This window comes from Solea senegalensis, linkage group LG1 (genome assembly GCF_019176455.1).
Source record: "Solea senegalensis isolate Sse05_10M linkage group LG1, IFAPA_SoseM_1, whole genome shotgun sequence".
Taxonomy (NCBI): Eukaryota; Metazoa; Chordata; class Actinopteri; order Pleuronectiformes; family Soleidae; genus Solea; species Solea senegalensis.
The window spans coordinates 14,542,452-14,560,292 of record NC_058021.1 but is presented as its reverse complement, the minus strand read 5'-3'; the positions used below and the strand labels follow the sequence as shown (position 1 = coordinate 14,560,292).

Genomic DNA, 17,841 nt, shown 5'->3' with positions numbered 1-17,841 from the left:
AGTGGGGGAAAAAGCATTTTGTGTATACAATAACATGCAACATATAACACATAATAGAACAAGAAACAAATAAACAACACGTTTAATACACCATACATTATTATATTCATATTTTGACAATATCAATTGGAGTTTTTATGTATTTGTAATTTTAAAGTTATTCAATTCTGTATTTTCACTTTTGCTTGTATGTAAAAGTAAATTTGGGCCTCTTTCACACTAAAATTAGTGGTTTTTCAACCATGTCAAAAATTGGCACTGGTTTGTTGTGATCCATGCGTATAACAAGTGTAATTGGAAACAACCGCACAATGGTGCTCGCAGACAATGTGAACTTTTACACTGGTCCCTTACTCAGTTGTATGAGGGTTTTTTTGTGGTGTTCATAAAATGAAATAAAATATTAAATAAAGATACAGCAAAGAATATTGAGCTCTGTCCCAGGTTGTAATAAGTAACGTTTGCTTAAAAATAAATATAAACAAGGCTAACGGCTATGCTAACGGTCAGAAGATGAACACAAATTGAAACTCTAACCTTAATCCTAAAAAAAAACAAACATTCAAAACATTTTTTTTGAACAATAGTACACGTTATTAGTAAATTTCCGTCACAGCAATACTACTTTTAATGGCGTTTGAATATTTCAGTTTGTTTAAGGTCGGGGGCCCAGTATTTCTTTTTTTTTTTTTTCGAGGGCCCAACATTCGAGTGGCGCCCTTTGGTAAGCGTGAGAACAAATGGAGGGAGGCAGCAGGAGGAGGAGGAGGCCACAGATAGGGGAAGGTAGTGTGGAAGGGGGGAGGGAAAGGGAGACAGCCCCTAGCGGCGCAGTGGGAGGAGGACTATCCCGTGCCAGGACTTGTGGCGGCGGCTGCAGCGGCACCTTGGACCAGAGGAAGTGTTTTGGGGGGCTGAGCAACAGCAGCAACAGGAGAAGGAAAAGTAACAGCAGCAGCAGTTCAGGCCAGGAAGAACTTCCAGATTAACATCATTGGGAAACCAGAGAAAAACGCGAGGAGAGAGAACCGAGTTCATCTGGGACAAAGTGAGCCAAAAAAACCGCGCTGGTAGTGATCAGACTTGAGAGCGCATTCCAGCAGAGGAAAATGAGCCCAGTGTGTTGTGAGCCTGTGTGAAGGCTCTTTGACTCAGAACAGGACTACACTCCACTCCCTCCTGCAGCAGCAGCAGCAGCTAAGGCAGCAGCTCGGACTCTCAAAGGGAATAACAGAGAAGAAGAAGAGAAGAGAAGAGAAAAATCTCAGGAGTTACTCACATCTTGGAAAAGGTAAGGTAAAGATGATGTGTCTGAACATCTCCATGGTCAGTCATTATGGCAGGGAGGCTTTTTAAAGTCAGTGCGTTTCAAACCTCCACACACACACTTCAGTACTTTTCCTGCTGTTTTTGCCCTTTGCTTAGTCACATCTACACAGCAACAACATGGCACCAGTCTGTATTTACTTAGGCTTTGAGCTCTATTAAAACCAGGAGGTGTGTGAGAGTGTGAGAGGGAGAGACTTAAAACCTACTGAAGGGACTCATTCAAACTGAGCAGGCACTGACCTTGTGGTTATTTTTTATGTGAATGAGTATTATTGAAAGAAGCCTTTGAATTGAACCTCTTTGTGACTTGCCTTTGTGTCTTTTTTTAGCTTTAGCTTTTACAGTCCTCTTTTCTGTTTCCCTCAATGAATTGTGTTTTGCACTATAATTTGGGGTTCCTTGCTGTTGTGGGCTTCAGTGTACCGGAGATCTTTATAATGTGAAACACATGGGGCCACTCTTATGGAGGACTTGTTCCCAGGAGTCCACAGAGCTCCAAAAGGAACCAGACCCAGTGTGTGCTGTTTGGACTATCCTGCTGATATTGATGGAGACAAACAGATTGAAAAAGCATGGGTTTTTTTTTCTTTCTTGGCGCACACTACTGCTGCTGCATGGTATTTGCGACTGGGTGATGCTTCTCAGGCACCCATTGTTGATGCCATGCACAACTGTCCTTCACATCGGGACATCCTCACCTAAATGTCAGTTCCTCCCTTTACCTGCTTGGAAATCGGACACACACCTGCATTTCTGTCCACCCCCTTAAAAAGCGATGTAAACCTTACAGGTTGTTCTCCTGCACTTTGGAGGCTGAAACTCTTTCGAGATTAGCTTTAATTACAGACCAAGAAAGACAGGAGAAATGTTTTTGAACTGGCAATTACAGCTTTTGTTGCCGGTTCTATTTTGAGGTCAGAGTCGTATGAACAATATCTGCCCCTCAGGGCAAAAGAAATGAGCGTCAGAAAACCCAAAGTGTCCGGGTATTTTTTCTCCCGGCTGATAACAGGCGGCTTTTACAAAGGGCTGAGTGAGCAACTGATGAATGGCCATCTTGATAGCGTGGTTTGGACAGGTGGGTTGGCAAAGGCTTGGGTTTGTGGACTGTAAGCAGAACACTGTGATCTAACCCTGGGAGGAACAACATGGGACAGAGCACTCATTTCACTTTGTCACAGCAGTGCTTCGGTCACTTGGCTGCCATGTGCAAGCTATTATACAGAGAGAGGGAGACCTGTAAAAGGAGAGAGACTGCATGTCATAAAGAAAGGCCATGAAGGATGGGAAAGCAAAAGAGCATGAGTGGGAATTTAATCCATTTTGGAACGCATTCCACTATGACCTTGGGATAGAAAATACGTAATTACGGAGTACTTAAGAAGCCTTAAGGGTGCACAGATTTGCTTAGAGCTGGGACTGTCATTTTTATCCCCCCTCAAAATATCTCATCAAAACGTGGCACAAACACATGTTAGAGTTCCAGGCTTGCATAATAAACTTCTTCTGTAAATTTCAAAAAAAAAAAAAATTCTCATGGGTGTAAAAGCCACAGCGTAAACACATGGAGCCCCTGACAGGAAAAGAATAACTATGGCCTTGTGTCTCTCTCGGGGCTCTTAAACCAGCCTGTTATGTCATGAGGACATGTTATCAAACAGCATGAGGTGTGCACTGGTGCCAAGTATGAATATGGGGAGGTTTGGAACAGTGGAGCTGATGGTATCAGGGTTATTAGATGCTATTAGATGTGAATGCTAAGTACCAACAGGGAGAGGACAAGGGCAAGACACATCACTTCTAATTATACAGCTCCTCTCATCTGATGGAGTGGTAAACAGGCATGGATGGGTCTTTTTCATGTACTAAAAGCACTAGGAAGAAATTTAGTACAAATGGTTCAAGTAAAAAAAAGTCCAGCAGTCCCCCCGCCTGCCCCCCCCCCAGCAGCCAGACTTCCTGAAGCATTTACGGCACTTTAGGTGTTACTTGGTTTGCAGACAAACAGCTTAGAAGATCATTAATCTGTCCAGAGGTTCCCAAAGAGATGTACGTGTACTATTAGTGTAGGTGCAGTTTTCCATAGGTACAAAACAGTGCCAGTTCCCAGAAGGCGGGCCCCCCCCCGATTCCAGTAGTGATAAATATCACCCATTTCTTTTTTATTAAAGACACATACTTCCAGGTTAATGGACCTCTTACAAACATTCAAGTTGTCAAAAATGGAGGCTGTTGCCACAACATGTCAATCATAAACCAGAAGTTCGAGCCAACAGAAGCAATTGAGTTTAATTTCAGTGTGAATGTGGGGGGAGGGATGCCGTAATTACTTTCCTATGTGTGGAGGCAACGTGTTTGTGGAGTTTTTTTTTTTTTTATGTGATTGATTTCAGGATGATTTTATCCGTCCCGGCAATTTAAATGAAGATGGATTATGTAGATTTAAGTCTCTCATTTGGTAAATATAGACTAAAGTTTGGTGGTTTGAGCTTCTCCGGTATATAAATCTTCCACGTTTTTTTTTCATAGCACTATAAAATTTTGTGTTGTGGACTTTGTGCTGCTTTCTGGAGAAAAGAAAACAAACACACATCGTAAAGCTTTGATGGCTGATGATGAAATGATTGTGTAGCATTTTATGTATATGTAGGCCTATATATAGTATATATATTATTTTTTTCTACTGTATTTCCTCATCCACTGACTTATGTAAAAGCAAGCTGCATGATGATGACCACACAGAGACCCGTAACTGAAAATCCAGTTGTAGACATGTAGCAACCAGTCCAATCACACACAAATAAACTTTCCCGTAAATGGATTTGGTTGCTGTGGCTCGACTCGGAGGCCCAGGAGGGACTTTTTTGTACGTTTTTGATTTGTAACAGACCAGCGGGCAAAGTTTTCGCCGAGTGTTGTCGCCACAGTGAACACAGAAATGAAAACAACCATGAGGTCATCGTTCACATGATTAGGCTTAACCCTTAGAGGCTGACTTACTGATGTCTGGATTTCGATACAGTCCTCCCTGCACTTTATGTCCTATTATATGATGCCGTCCTCTTTCATCTCACGGTCCACCTGCTCACACATAATGGAAGATTCCATATCAAGTGTGCCAGGTGAAGGGTGTGGCTCCTGAAATAGAAAAGACTAGAAAAAGTCTGTATCCCAGCACTCTAACACGCTGTTCAACTCAGTCTCCTCACTGCATTTTTCCACACGTGAATGGAATGTTTGATTCATTTATTCTCAGTTTTGTTCTCGGTATTTGAGGAAAAGGCATTTGGAGCTGATCATGCTTGTGTGAACGCAGCTGACAGCACCCACTCAGCCAAGTCAAGCTCTTACCTGCACAGTTCGGCGCTGGGGGAGCCAGACACACCCTAATCCCCCAGCATCCTGACCTTAGTAAACCTGTTGCAGCTTGTTCATAGGAGACCTGGCAACCCATTTTCTCAAGTCTCCCCACTCCTCTACCAGACTTGCTCTCAGTGCCATGGGTGGGCTCGGGATTTGAGTTCCTTGGCACTGCTTATTCTGCCTTTGTGAGCTAATGCTGTGCCTCAAACTAGGAACAAAAGCAGTCAGTGCAAATTAAAGACCAATTATCTTCAGTGCGTGTCGGGGCAAGTTGCTCGTGTTGGTTTGAACGATGAGTGGAGAAGCGAGAGGTCTTAGGAGGAAAGGGATGTTGGTTATAGTGCAAAGATGCAAAGCAATTATAATTGTGAAATTATTATTATTAATAATGATTATTATAAAGAAGAAACTTTTGTTTTTGTTTATATACACGGATATGAGTTATTATAGAACCGTTTATTAAATTTTTGGTAAATATACTCATTCATGATTATTACTTATTAAGATTTAGGGCCTGGGTCTATCCTGATGTAACAACATCCATTTACTAGCACTACACCATGGCCAAAAATGAAAGAAGTAGCAACACTGGGTCTTGGAACGTGTATAGAATATCAATGCACCAAGTTAGAAACCCACAATCCTCAGCCTTTGCGTGGATTAAAGACATAAGATGCAACTTTTTAATTGAGTTTTTTCAGATTGTCTTACACTCGGACAGAACCTTAACGCCCTTCCATACTTTCCATGTTCCATATGGATGCCCATCATCAACAAAGGAGGACTATGATATGTCATGGAGGACTATGATATGTCATGGAGAACTATGATATTTATGTCAAGCTGCCCTTAGTGGACCTCAGAAGATTTGTGGACAAGACAAACTACAAATTGGCCTTAAGCAACAATCGCTTCATTATCCCTACCTTACATACCCTCACCTCCCACTTTTAAGAGGCAGCGGACACTTTTTGGCAGTGAATGGGTGTACGCAATCGAAGACCTACAACCAATCAGACCAACGACTGAGATGATGGAAAACGTGTCAACAAATTTGCCCGTCGTAGTTTTGGAAGTGATGCCAATATCTAGTAATGGCTTCTTACGACTTTTGCAGCTCCGTGGAGCGAGTCGCTTAGAATGGAAGCAACAGTTGAATGGAAAGACAGATGTATAGAAAAGCTGCTAGATGTCGCGTCTAGCACGCCAAGGGTTTGCGGTTGGTTCCCTTTTTTAGTAGATTATGAAGTTGGCCAAAGCGGTGTCCTTGCCAGATAACTGATTGCTGACAGACTCTGCTGGGTTTACCCAGGCTATTACATACATGTAGAAAATGAGTGGTGTCATTAAACGCTCTCAAAGAAATGGAGGAATTTCCCGCCCCCAAAAATTTGAAATGTCTCAGTAGTAATCTCTCACTTTCATGTAGAGGTTAAGTGCTGGTTAATTATTCGTCCCAGTTCTACTTAGCATAGTACTTTGACACTTCCAAAACATAACTAATCCTTCCTCCCATAGCCCTGCCCTGGAGATACACAGAGCCTAAGTACTGGCTGACCTGTTCATTAATTTCCCATTAGTCAACACTTTTTTTCTCGGAGTCTCTAGGGAAATAGACTAACCCGCCATTAGTTCCACCAATCCCCAAGCCCCCCCAACCCTACCCCCACCCCCAAGACACACACACACACACCACCAACACACACAAGCTCTCAAAACACCCGGCCTTGTTTCCCCAGTGATGACCTCTTCATACACATGGCCTCTTTCATTCCACTCTGAGGGGTAGTAACTGCGGCTGCACTGTCCGGGGTATATGGCTCCCTCTCTGGCCCCATTCAAACTTTCAGCCTGCGGGCTGCAGTCACGACGCAGAATAAATTGGTGGACACATTCTTGAATGTGAATTGATGATTAATGGTTCAAACCTCATTAATATATAATACTGGAGCCTTAGATTCCATCAGCGTAAACAACGTAACTTAAGTGATTTGAAGATGTCACTTTGGGCTCTGAAGCATTTTTTTGCTTTTGGTGTCCCCTTGTGTGGCCCACTATTGGCAAAGGCTACAACTCACAGTTATTATCCTAAATATATATTACAACTAGAGACGCAACTAACGATTATTCCCATAATAGGTTAATCTGTCGATTATTTTCTCGATTACTCGAGTAATCGCTTGGTCCATGAAATGTCTGAAAAAACGTTTAAAAAAACGACAAATCAGTATTTGTCAAACCTGGAAATGATGATGTTCTCCAATGTTTTGTTTTGTCCCCAAACCAAAATGATTCAGTTTTAATGATTTCTTCGTTATGTGGAGCAAAGAAACGAAGAACATTTAAGAAGCTAAAACAACCTGATATCTTCTTTTAGTCATAAAAAAAGATTCAAACCGATTCATCTATGATCAAAATAGTTGACGATTCATTTAGTAATCGATTAATAATCGATCGATTAGTTTTCAACTAAGTGTTGGCACTGGTGTGTGTGTGTGGGAAGGGGCTGGGTGGGCTCTCTTCAGGAAGCAACTGGTTTCATCCAGAACACTGCAACTCTAAATCATTGTCGCTGTTGTTCCAGATAAACAGCAATAATGTATTTTGTCAAGAAGACCCTTGATAAATTTTTTAGTTTCGGGCAGTACTGTATACAGTACAGTACTGTTGACCGTCGCTGTGCAAACAAGACACGCTGTGCCATTCTTTAAAGATATCTGCGGGAAATGTGGACACAATGACTAAAGCGGAGGACTTTGACCGTCAGATATTGACCTTCACTTGTGTCACTTGCCGCAAAAGGAAATGGTGTGAGGTAACTAATCAAGCTTCATGTCTGCTTTTCTTTCCTTTTCTTTTTAAACAGGAAGTCCCAAAACGTGGAGATGGAGGAAGGTTATGAGCTAGACCTCACATATATCACGGAACGTATCATTGCCGTGTCCTTCCCCCAAGGGTGCACAGAGGAGATCTACTCACACAACCTGAAGGATGTCACGCGAATGCTCAAGTCCAAGCATGCCGATAATTACCTGGTCAGTGCTCACTTGTGTGCTGCTCGCTGTCTCGTCCTAAACTGCGTCGTAGCCACGTGTCAAAGTGCAGACACCACTGACGAGTGTGCAGATGGGCTATCGTGAACTATTGGCACGCGATAATTGATCAAGTGTGATATGCAGTGATTGTTCCTGCAACATTTCACATCATTGGCTTTGTTGTTGTTTGTTTTCTGTAGATTATCAACCTCTCAGAGAGAAGACATGATCTCTCGAAAATGAACCCTAAGGTAAGTTTAAGTGGCCATTACCTGCACCTAAGTTGCTCAAATCTTATCAAGACAAGTTTGTCAATATGCAGATGTCTGGAAAAGAACCAAAAGCTCTCCGGATTCTCCAAATTCATGATTTGCTGTTGCACATAATATGTAGAAGAATATGTAGAATTTAGCATGGTCTGGAAACTTGACCAGGGGCCTGAGAGGAAGGCTTAGCTTCCTGAAAATGTCCAGAGCAGACATTTGTGGACATTTATGTTCTCACATACAGCCCCTCTGGATAATTTCAAGGAAATGTCTGGACTGCAGTGCAGTTCGAAAGCAGCCTGTTGTTTTAGTGGCAAAGCAGATTTGACTCATCCTCTGTGACGAGCTGCGTCTAACAACAAGGCACCACAAACACCATAATATTGATTCGTTACACACGGGGATAGATGATGTGACCTCTGTTTTTGTCGACAGAAATGATCCGTGTTCACAAAGTAGATGATTTGTTTTCAGACCCTGGATACGGGTTGGCCTGACCTGCATGCTCCACCTCTGGATAAGATCTGCACCATTTGTAAGGCCATGGAGAGCTGGCTCAACGCTGACCCTTTACACGTGGTGGTTATACACTGCAGGGTGAGGAATCACAGGCTCTCCCATGTCGTTTTTGCGCCACATAAGTACACAGACATTGACTTTAACTGCTATTAACTGCTATTTGGTTTGGTTTAAGGCCTCCATCTTTTAAAAAGTCTTCTTAATATCTTCTAAACACCACAAGTTTTCTATGTCGTGAGTCATATCCTGTTGTCCTCGTCTCGTTCTTTAGGGCGGCAAGGGTCGAATCGGCGTCGTGATTTCATCCTTTGTACATTTTACTGACGTCTCAGCCAGGTAAGCGCTACCGTGCCTCACATTTTGCATGTGATGTAACTATAAATACCCCGAATATAGGGATTTATCGTAATGTGCCCACTCATTGCTGGCGGCAACCAAAAACAACAACAACGACATGCCTCAGCAATGCGTGGAAGGGTCATGTTGTACGTTTGTGGACCGCAGAGCAGTGTCATCGGTGAATCACGGCTGATTCAGGCTGAAAAGTCACCTCAAAGTTGAGGGAAAAGCAGACAATTTAAACCGTGAGTCATCAGGTATTGAGTTGCATGAATCGACGTTGAAACATGCAAGTTACTGTCGTAGCTTCTGGCCACAGTGTCGGTTTCAAGAATTCTATTCAGTGTGAAGGAAAACCCATTCCTAATTTGCCAGCAATTGGTGGTCAAACAAATTCAAAGCGGCTGCTTCTTATCGAGCCCTAATGTCAAGAATTGTGGCAGACGTGTGACGGGACGGCCTGGTGTCGTGCCACCGCGTAGATCCTCTCTGCACACAACAGTCATTGCATGGCATGGGCACACATAAGCCTTCGATTTGGCCAATCTCTGCTTCCCGTGGTGTTTGTGTCCCACTGAGGGAACCCGGGGGTTTGCAAGGTGAATGTGAAAGACAGGAGGCAAAAAAAAAAAAAAGAGGAAGAGATAGGGAAACAATGAGGCGGGCTTACAATAGAATAGATTCAGCGGGAAGAGAGGGAGAGGGATGACAAGAGAGAAACAGAGCTGTGGTGAATGGCCTGTTGGTTTAAGGTCTGTCTGAATAGCCGAGCTGTGCACACACTCTGGCCTCTCTCTGTCCTCCTCTCCCCCTCTGTGTTTACTTAAAGCTGGCATTCTCTTCCTCTCTGCTGGAATCCCCTGTCTCTCTGCTTACTTTCACTCTTGTCCATGACACATGTGTATGAGTGTGTGTGTGTGTGTGTCAGGATTAACACCATTTCAATTACAGAGCAACAAGAGTATAATCTCCCTCGAGACGTAATTGCCCAAAGTGTTTAATGTAGCTCTCTGTCTCCCTCAAAGTGCTGATCAGGCGTTGGACCGCTTCGCCATGAGGAAATACTACGATGATAAGGTCTCAGCTCTGATGACACCCTCGCAGAAACGGTAAGACCCAAAACACAAGCACGCCCTTCTGCACAGCAACACCGCACCTCGCCATGTGCTACCTGCGGTTGTTTTGTTGTCCCACTTCTCCTTTCAAACACATGCGCGTCCCAAACACACTCTGTGTGTGTGTGTGTGTGTCCTGCTGCTGTTTATCGGCGCTTTCAATCGAAAGAGCTTTTATCGCCGCCGGCAATTGGATCCCACAGTAACCTGGCGTAACCTAACTCTCTGTATCGCTATGAATCACCGTCACTAACACTTGGCCTGAACTAGTTTCTTCACTTTGTTTTGTTGTCATGTTTGTCTGAACTAAACCTTCAATATAGTGGAAACAGGAACAGATGGAAATGTTCAGTACTAGCTCGAGTGTATTCATTATCATAATTATTATTTTAAGTTTGGAGGGTATTCCAATCGGAGGGGGTAGAGAAACTGAAAGCTTTTTTTCCCATTTCGGTCCAAACACGGGGCGCAGACAAAACCTTATGTCCAATGTCCAATCATCCAATGTCCAACATCCAATCCAATGTGTACCAGGCATTGTCGTTACTAAGAGACCGGATGTGTTGGCCGCTGTTGCGTGTATTGTCTGACCACTCTTTTACTTTCACGTCAGGTATGTTTGGATCCTGAACAGTCTCCTAAGTGGATCAATGAAGATCAACGCCTCGCCTCTCTTCCTCCACTGTCTCATCCTCCATGGGATCCCAAACTTCGAAGGCACAGGAGGTGAACAATTGTTTTGTTTACAAACGACACACAGCTGCGATGCGTTTCCAACAAAAATAAGGTCGCCCCTTCCACAGCAGTATTAACAAACCCAGACACAACCAAATCAGAGGTGGAGCGGTAAACAAAATGAAGACATATCTATACTTTCTATGTCCTCCCACGAAATACACACACACATGCATGCTCAGGCAGATTGGAGCACCTATATAAACATAGTAAAGAACGTCATTATGGTTTCTCAGTAAAGCCATGGGAATTCACACCCATGTTTTTCAAGTAAATTGCTGTTTTCGCTAATTTCACTGAAACAACAAAAGGTTTTTCATCACGAATCTCGCTCTCACAACAACAGCTTATCAAGCCCTGGTTGTGAGAAAAACAACGTGAGAAGCCACTCTCAACTGTTGTGGTTTTTTTTTTGATTTTATATTTATTCTTTCATTTGTTCTGTCCCCAGTGTGTCGGCCATACATCAGGGTCTACCAGGGAATGCAGGCAGTGTATTCATCTGGAATCTAGTGAGTAGTTTGCACTGATTTCTAATGTGGTGCACTGATTTCAACACGACTGTTTACTTCAAGAAAGTGTCGGAACACCTAAAAGCAAATTACTGTCAATGTTTAGTTTAATAGGGATTGTAATCCTTGCTGCTGTGCTTACAAACTCTGGCTCACTCCGACTGACTCATCTGTTGTTTTTGTAACAGTCATATTGGTCCAGGCCACAGAGACCGCGTGTGCATCACACTGGAGCCGGCCCAGCTCCTCAAAGGGGACATCATGGTAGGGAAAGGGACAGGACGGCCTTTTTCAGAGGAAGTTCTGACCTCGGTTGTCACTGAAGTAATCACAATATATATATATTTTTTGTTCCTTTTACAGATTAAATGCTATCACAAAAGCGACATCACTCCGGAGCGTGACGTTATTTTCCGGCTACAGTTCCACACGGGAGCAGTGCAGGGCTATAACCTGATGTTTGAAAAAGAGGACATGGAGACTGCCAGCAAAGGTAGACTTAAAAAAAAAAAAAACAGGTCTCAACGTGCCAACACTAGCTTTCGGTAACTCCTCTTCTCCAGGAAGCTTCTTCAGGCGTTCTGAACTCAATTTACACTCGGCAGAGGCCGATAATCCTGTTTTCCTAAACATGCGATGTGTGGTGAGAGAATTCATCTTTTATATTTCTGTGTGACAACAGCTTTATTTTGCGGTTCTATTCCAGATCCCCGATTTCCAGATTTTGGTAAAGTGGAACTGGTGTTCTCCGAGGGACCAGAGAGAATCCCAGGTAGACGGTTCATAACTTTTCAGCTTTTTTCAACACTTCCTGCAGGGGGATTCGGTTAGAAAAGCAGGTCTTTCTCTATTTTCCCCACTGCGCCGTGCTGTGCACTGTTCTTCCCCCCCATGCCTCCTGGTGAGAGGGGATGTGGAATGCTGCAGAGGGGAAATGCAGTGTGAGCTAACAAGTGTGTGCTGACAGAGGGGGTAAAGAAGCACAGCATGTGCTGCTGTTGGAGTCTCACCGAAATGAAACGTGCTGTGTCTTTTAAATATCGTTCCCCAAGTATAACACTATTTTATGTCACTGTTTCTCAGAGAGGCTGATTTGTTGTTTTGTTGACTGTCCAGTCATTGTTGCCCCTCAGCCACACGAAACACTGCAGATAACATTTAAAATTAAACTACATCTGCAAGGTTAATAGAAAAATATGAAAAATAAAACTTTTTTGTTACTTCACCTAAATATTCGCCCAATTCCACTAACAAAGGGCGCCAGTATAAATACGGCTTTTAAACTGGGAAATATAGATTAAATGTATGATATTATGTTGTAAAATATTAATAGTTAATAGCATTTTCTGCTCCAGAAAAGTCCATATGTTACAGTAACATAAACATTACAGAGATAAACAGCCAGATAAAGTTTCTACAATCATGTTTTTGTGTGTGTCCAGGAGCAGACAGATGGCAGAATGGCGCAGATGTCACTGTGGACTACAACACAGCAGATCCTCTAACTCGCTGGGACTCCTATCAGAATATCTGCGACGGTGAAGGTACTGCTGCAATGTTGCATTAGTTATGCGTCATTTTTTTTCTTTTGGTTTTAAGTCTCCTGTATGAACCAGATTGGAGCAGGAAGACAGACAGTGGTTGTTTTATGAATGGGAGACGGCACAAGGCCTTTAAATTCACCTCCTCTCTCTTGAGCTTTTTTCTTCCCACTGGTCAAAAACACACTAACACCTGACGTTTGCCTCTTTGGGGGATGGATACATCAGCATTTACTCTCAATTACAAATGACTCAGACTGCAGCAGACACTGGTTTTCATGAGCACTGGCTCCGATCAGTAGAAACTGAAAAAAAGGCAACAGTGTGAACGTGCTACTTTCTTCCTCTTTAATTTGACACTCAGTATGTTTCCGTACACTGTCATATTGAGCTTGAGTACACCATTTAACTGAAATACGGTCCTCGTCCTGGGGGAACTGATATACAGTGTTGAATGAAATGTGTCTGCGTCCACTACTCTAGGTGTCAATGTAGAAAAGCCATAGTAATTCAACTCCCACTCGCGAAATGACCAGACTTACATGTTTACAAAAAGTCTGGTTTTAGTCAGATTAACACAATATTTCATTTTTTTTTTTTTTTCTGGTGCAACGTTAGGACGAGCAAACTAAACTCTCTCAGTCGGCTCTGAGCTTGATAGAGGAACTGAAGTAATAGCTATAAAAGTATAAGTAATGGTCGCAGTGGTGCTTACTTCTCATGTGTTTGTTGTGTTTCCCGCTTTAGTGATTGGTGTATTCATGACATGACTTACTTATGGCGCTTTTCCACTACACAGTTCCAGCACAGCGCGACTTGGTTCATTGTTGTTGTTTTTTTTTTTTGCTTTTTCATTAGCGATGGTACCTGGTACCTTTCTTAGTACCTGCTCTGGCGAGGAGTCATGAGCACAACGGGCGACACAAGAATCAAACCAAACTGTGCCAAACTGTAGATCCTTAAGACGTGCATCTCCAACATTTAGCAAGGCAATGTTTAAACATGTAACAGAGGGGTCCTGCGTATTTAGTGACGGTCATGCAGGAAGTACTGGGCGGTTCTGTGAACAAATCTTTCTAATCATCTGAGTCTAATGATTCAGGACACTGAAAAGAAATGCCGAGCTGAGGCGAGCTGTGCTGGACCTGTGTAGTGGAAGAGCGACATTAGTCAATCGTCTTTTAAAGTGGGTTTACCCGTGTATATATAAAAAAATAACCTAGGTATACTCACTTATTTTGGTGTAAAAGAGGTATTACTGTTACTTTCTGGCAATGCAGTGCTATTGCTCACTTCCACAAAGTCTTTCAGCATAGTCCTGCGCCCCATGTTAGTGAGCGAGAGTGGCTTGATTGCATTAACATGCACTCAAGGTCCCCACTCGCTCAGTTGTTGCAGACATTGGTACCAGGATTTATTACTCATGAGTGGCACATAAAGTCTTGTTTCCACAGTGTCTGCCTGCGTTATATTATTGCAAGGAAAAGAGACGGAAGCTGAAATTCACCCCAGTGTCGGAAAGTCTTAAGGCTGCAGTGTGATCGGTATGATGAACGGTGTTATTTCTGTGTGAAGGGTAGGGAGGAGTGTTGTTGTATGTAGGGAATGCTGGTTTCAGAGGGAGAACAGTGAGTTCTCAAGAGATTTCTATTTTGTTGTTTCATCAAATGAAAAGGCATGCTTTAACCATCCCACACACACACACACACATTCTCACTAGTGCCTACACTCACTCACACACACACACACACACACACACACACTGAGAGCCACCCTGTCGGGGCGTCCCGTCCTTGCTGCGGTCGCTGCTCTCCACTCAGCCACAGAATTCACAACAACCTCCCAGAATAGAGCGAAGTGGTGGTGGCATTAAAACACAGATCCACCCTTTCCCAGTATTCATTGAGTGCTTTTATAAGCAACTTGATTAAAATGAGCTGCCTCTTGTGTGTGTGTGTGTGTGTGTTGTTTTTTAATTTCTGCTTTAAATGTCCAATCACATGGATGCAGAATTTTATGCTCACCTCTGGAAATGCAATTAAAGAGCAGCCAGGGTTTGATCAAGGCACAGCAAAGACGCTGTATTTGTTTCTTGCCTTTATTCCAGAGCATTCATGTGGGATATTTACAGCCTTGTTTTCTCATGTAAACGCTATATCTGAGACGGAAGATTGGGGAGCTTTGTTGGAATTCTACATCTACTCACCAGTCCTCCTGCCAACCCAATTTGCCTCTGAGGGGCTGTCATTGAGAGGCTGGCAACGAGGAGGGAGTAAAAAAAAAACCATTGCCACTGCAGTGCTAAGGTTGTGAAAAGAAAGCCTAATTTACTTCAATGGCTTTTCATCTATCAGACAGTGAGATAAACAGTGTGTGTTTATCTCCGCGTGTGTGAATTGGCAGGTGAATTTTAAAAGATTGTTTTTCCCTGAAAGAACGTTTACTTGAGTTTACTGTCAAAACAGCTTGTTGTCGAGTGGCTTGAGGAGTGAATAGTTGAAAATCCACATGTTGTTATGGTTATGGCTCATGTCGAAGGTAAAATCATGTGGTCATGAGGTGAAGTCTGAAAGACAATCTCATATTCACAGATTTACTTATGGTTGTTTCACCCAAATAAAAATAAATATAATGCCATGACAATTCCTCTTGATAGCTGACTGTTATAATTTATAGATCCTGGTGAGGGTTCTAAAGGGAAACAACATGAGCTTTCATTCATTCATTCATTCAATCATTCATTTGCTACTGCTTATCCATTGGCCTGCACAATTAATCATAGAATAATCAAAATCCCAATATGACAAAGTGCAATATCCAAAATACTTGCTCTTCAGATGACAAAAAAAAATGTTTTGTAGGTTGGCAGATGAGTAAATACCAGTTAAGATGGATAGAATGATCAGTTGTACCAGTTATGAACCATATTGCGACCGTAGCATCCGTCAAAATAATCACAAGTGAATTTTTTTTGACCATATCAAAAAGCGGGTCTATTACTGGTTGATGGTCGCGACAAGAGCTGGTGCCAATCCCAGTTGACACTGGGTGAGGGACAGGTTACACCCCGTGCTACAGGTCGCCAGGCTATCACAGGGCTGACATATAGAGACAAACGCCTTAAACTATAATCTCACTAAACTGAGGTTTGTTTGTTTTTGGTTTTATAATTCTTTGACGTGTCCCAGGGGGACAAGATAACGCTTAAGACCAGTGTGGCGATCAGGAGAACACAAAAAATGCAACAAAAGCCATATACCATTTCAAAAACAATTCCAAGATCAAAGAGTCTGTGAACTGTATACAGTGACATGGGAGTAGCTTCTTCCTCTCTGTACTTGACTGTGTGCCCAGTATGTTCCTGTTTAATGAGGGCTGTCGTCTACACATACGCGCGCAGAAATGTCGGCCGAAGAAAATGGTTGACGATGCACATTATGATAGTAACCAAGAAAGAATGGAGAGGGTTGGGTAATTACATAGCTATACACCACCAGATCTGCTCCACAGATACTAGAGCAGCTCGGGGGGGGGGGAACAATTCTTGTTACGCCACTCTCTGCACTGTAATTGGTGGATTATTCGGAGACTCTACTATACCACAATGATCCACATCTTGAATGCTGGCTATAAATGCTTGTTGAGTGATTGTTGTCGAGGTCATAACATATCTGGTTAACCGTTCCTTGGTCTGTGTCGATGTCAGTGGAATCCCGATAGGTAAAACAGTTTTAATTGAATCCCAGTTTAAGGCCCATCTGTTACATGGGGATATTGTACACGAGGACACACACGCAGGAAGGAGTAGGACAGCAGCTGTGCGATTTCATGATACACAAGAGCAAGACTGCATAGCTGCTTTTCATGAAAAATGCCCAGAGCACCAAGTAGAGAGGCAGGTTTTCGCTTTAATTAGAAAGGGTCTTTTTCCAGAGTAAAGAAGTCTGGCTGCAGGAATGTTGTTTTCATTCTCTGAACCCCCCCCCAATCTCCCTCCCACCAGTGGGGTAGTCCCTTAATACAGGGAAGAAGGTCGGGTTACTGTTCTCCCTCGACCCGCCCCCCAGCAGAAAACTCCACCCCACTTGTTTACATTCCTCTGCCCTTATTTGGAGATCTCAAGGTAACCCCCCCCTTTATGTGGAGTGCAAACACTCTCACCTTCTCAGCAGAGGAAGAAAGCTGGGCCAACTTATTCAAACTCTCTTGATTTGACCCTGACCACTATCTGCTGGTTAAAAGCCATGCACACTCTTGGGTGTCTGCGTGGCCTTTTCTCCTTCTCAAGCTTTGCTTTACCTAAGATGGGGCTTGTTTTTTGTGCTCACCTGGCAGTAGTTGCAGTGAAGGTAAGAGGATTTTTTTTTCCCCCCTAGAGACAGTTGGGTGGCCATGAAGGGGAGGGAAGTTAATGGAGAGGCAGGATGACAGAGGAGAAAGAGAAAGATGGTCAGTGTTGAGTCAGAGGGGGAAACATCTGTCTTAAAACCTGCTTGCACCTTTTTTTTTTTAAAGGGAATGTTATGAGGAGGACTTGTAAAAACTCCCGGGAGAAATGACCTCCGTGGAGGTCTGAACTGAGGCAGAATGCAGCTTCCACATGTGTTTGTGGTGGTGGGGGCAAGAGATACATACATACATACATACATGCAGGAGCTTTCCTGAGAACAGGAGGAGGGGAAGCCTTTATCATGCAGGTCCTCCAGTCATGGTTTAACTGAAAGGCAAGTACTCAAGGCAGTAAATTGGAAGAGAAGCACAGGAGTCATTTCTTTTGCTGAGATTTAGTGACCATTACTTTTGTGCAACTTCAGGCAGATTTTACTTCTTTTTTTTTTAAATTTATTGTGCCTTCCTTCCAAAATGAGTGACCTCGGTGTTTCCTCTTTAACTCCTGAAGATTAAGGAGATTGTTTGGACATATGCTGGGGGTCAGGGGGCAAGTAAGGGAGTAGGGTGGCTTAATCACAGCAGGGTGAGGAATGCAGGGGTCAGACACTCAAGACCCTCAGCCATCTGACTCTTGTAGTGACAGACAGAGGACCTAACCTCTTATATAACATGGGCATTGAATTAGCTAAATAATT

General features: G+C 43.1%; 1 protein-coding gene across 2 annotated transcripts in view; it reads left to right on the top strand.

Annotated features, from left to right (window-relative positions):
* The first annotated feature begins 828 nt into the window (after positions 1-828).
* LOC122774096 (tensin-3-like) overlaps positions 829-17,841 on the top strand; it is a 31,353-nt gene continuing 14,340 nt past the window's right edge. The window contains exons 1-12 of one of the 2 annotated variants that reach the window (XM_044033108.1): positions 829-1,291; positions 7,559-7,727; positions 7,928-7,978; positions 8,468-8,590; positions 8,784-8,848; positions 9,877-9,960; positions 10,580-10,692; positions 11,153-11,213; positions 11,402-11,477; positions 11,577-11,706; positions 11,920-11,985; positions 12,656-12,757. In XM_044033108.1, coding sequence (XP_043889043.1) covers positions 7,578-7,727; positions 7,928-7,978; positions 8,468-8,590; positions 8,784-8,848; positions 9,877-9,960; positions 10,580-10,692; positions 11,153-11,213; positions 11,402-11,477; positions 11,577-11,706; positions 11,920-11,985; positions 12,656-12,757 — 1,021 coding nt within the window. In that variant the 5' untranslated portion in view covers positions 829-1,291; positions 7,559-7,577. The remainder of the gene's footprint in view (positions 1,292-7,558; positions 7,728-7,927; positions 7,979-8,467; positions 8,591-8,783; positions 8,849-9,876; positions 9,961-10,579; positions 10,693-11,152; positions 11,214-11,401; positions 11,478-11,576; positions 11,707-11,919; positions 11,986-12,655; positions 12,758-17,841) is intronic. The other variant, XM_044033116.1, reaches the window with a different exon arrangement.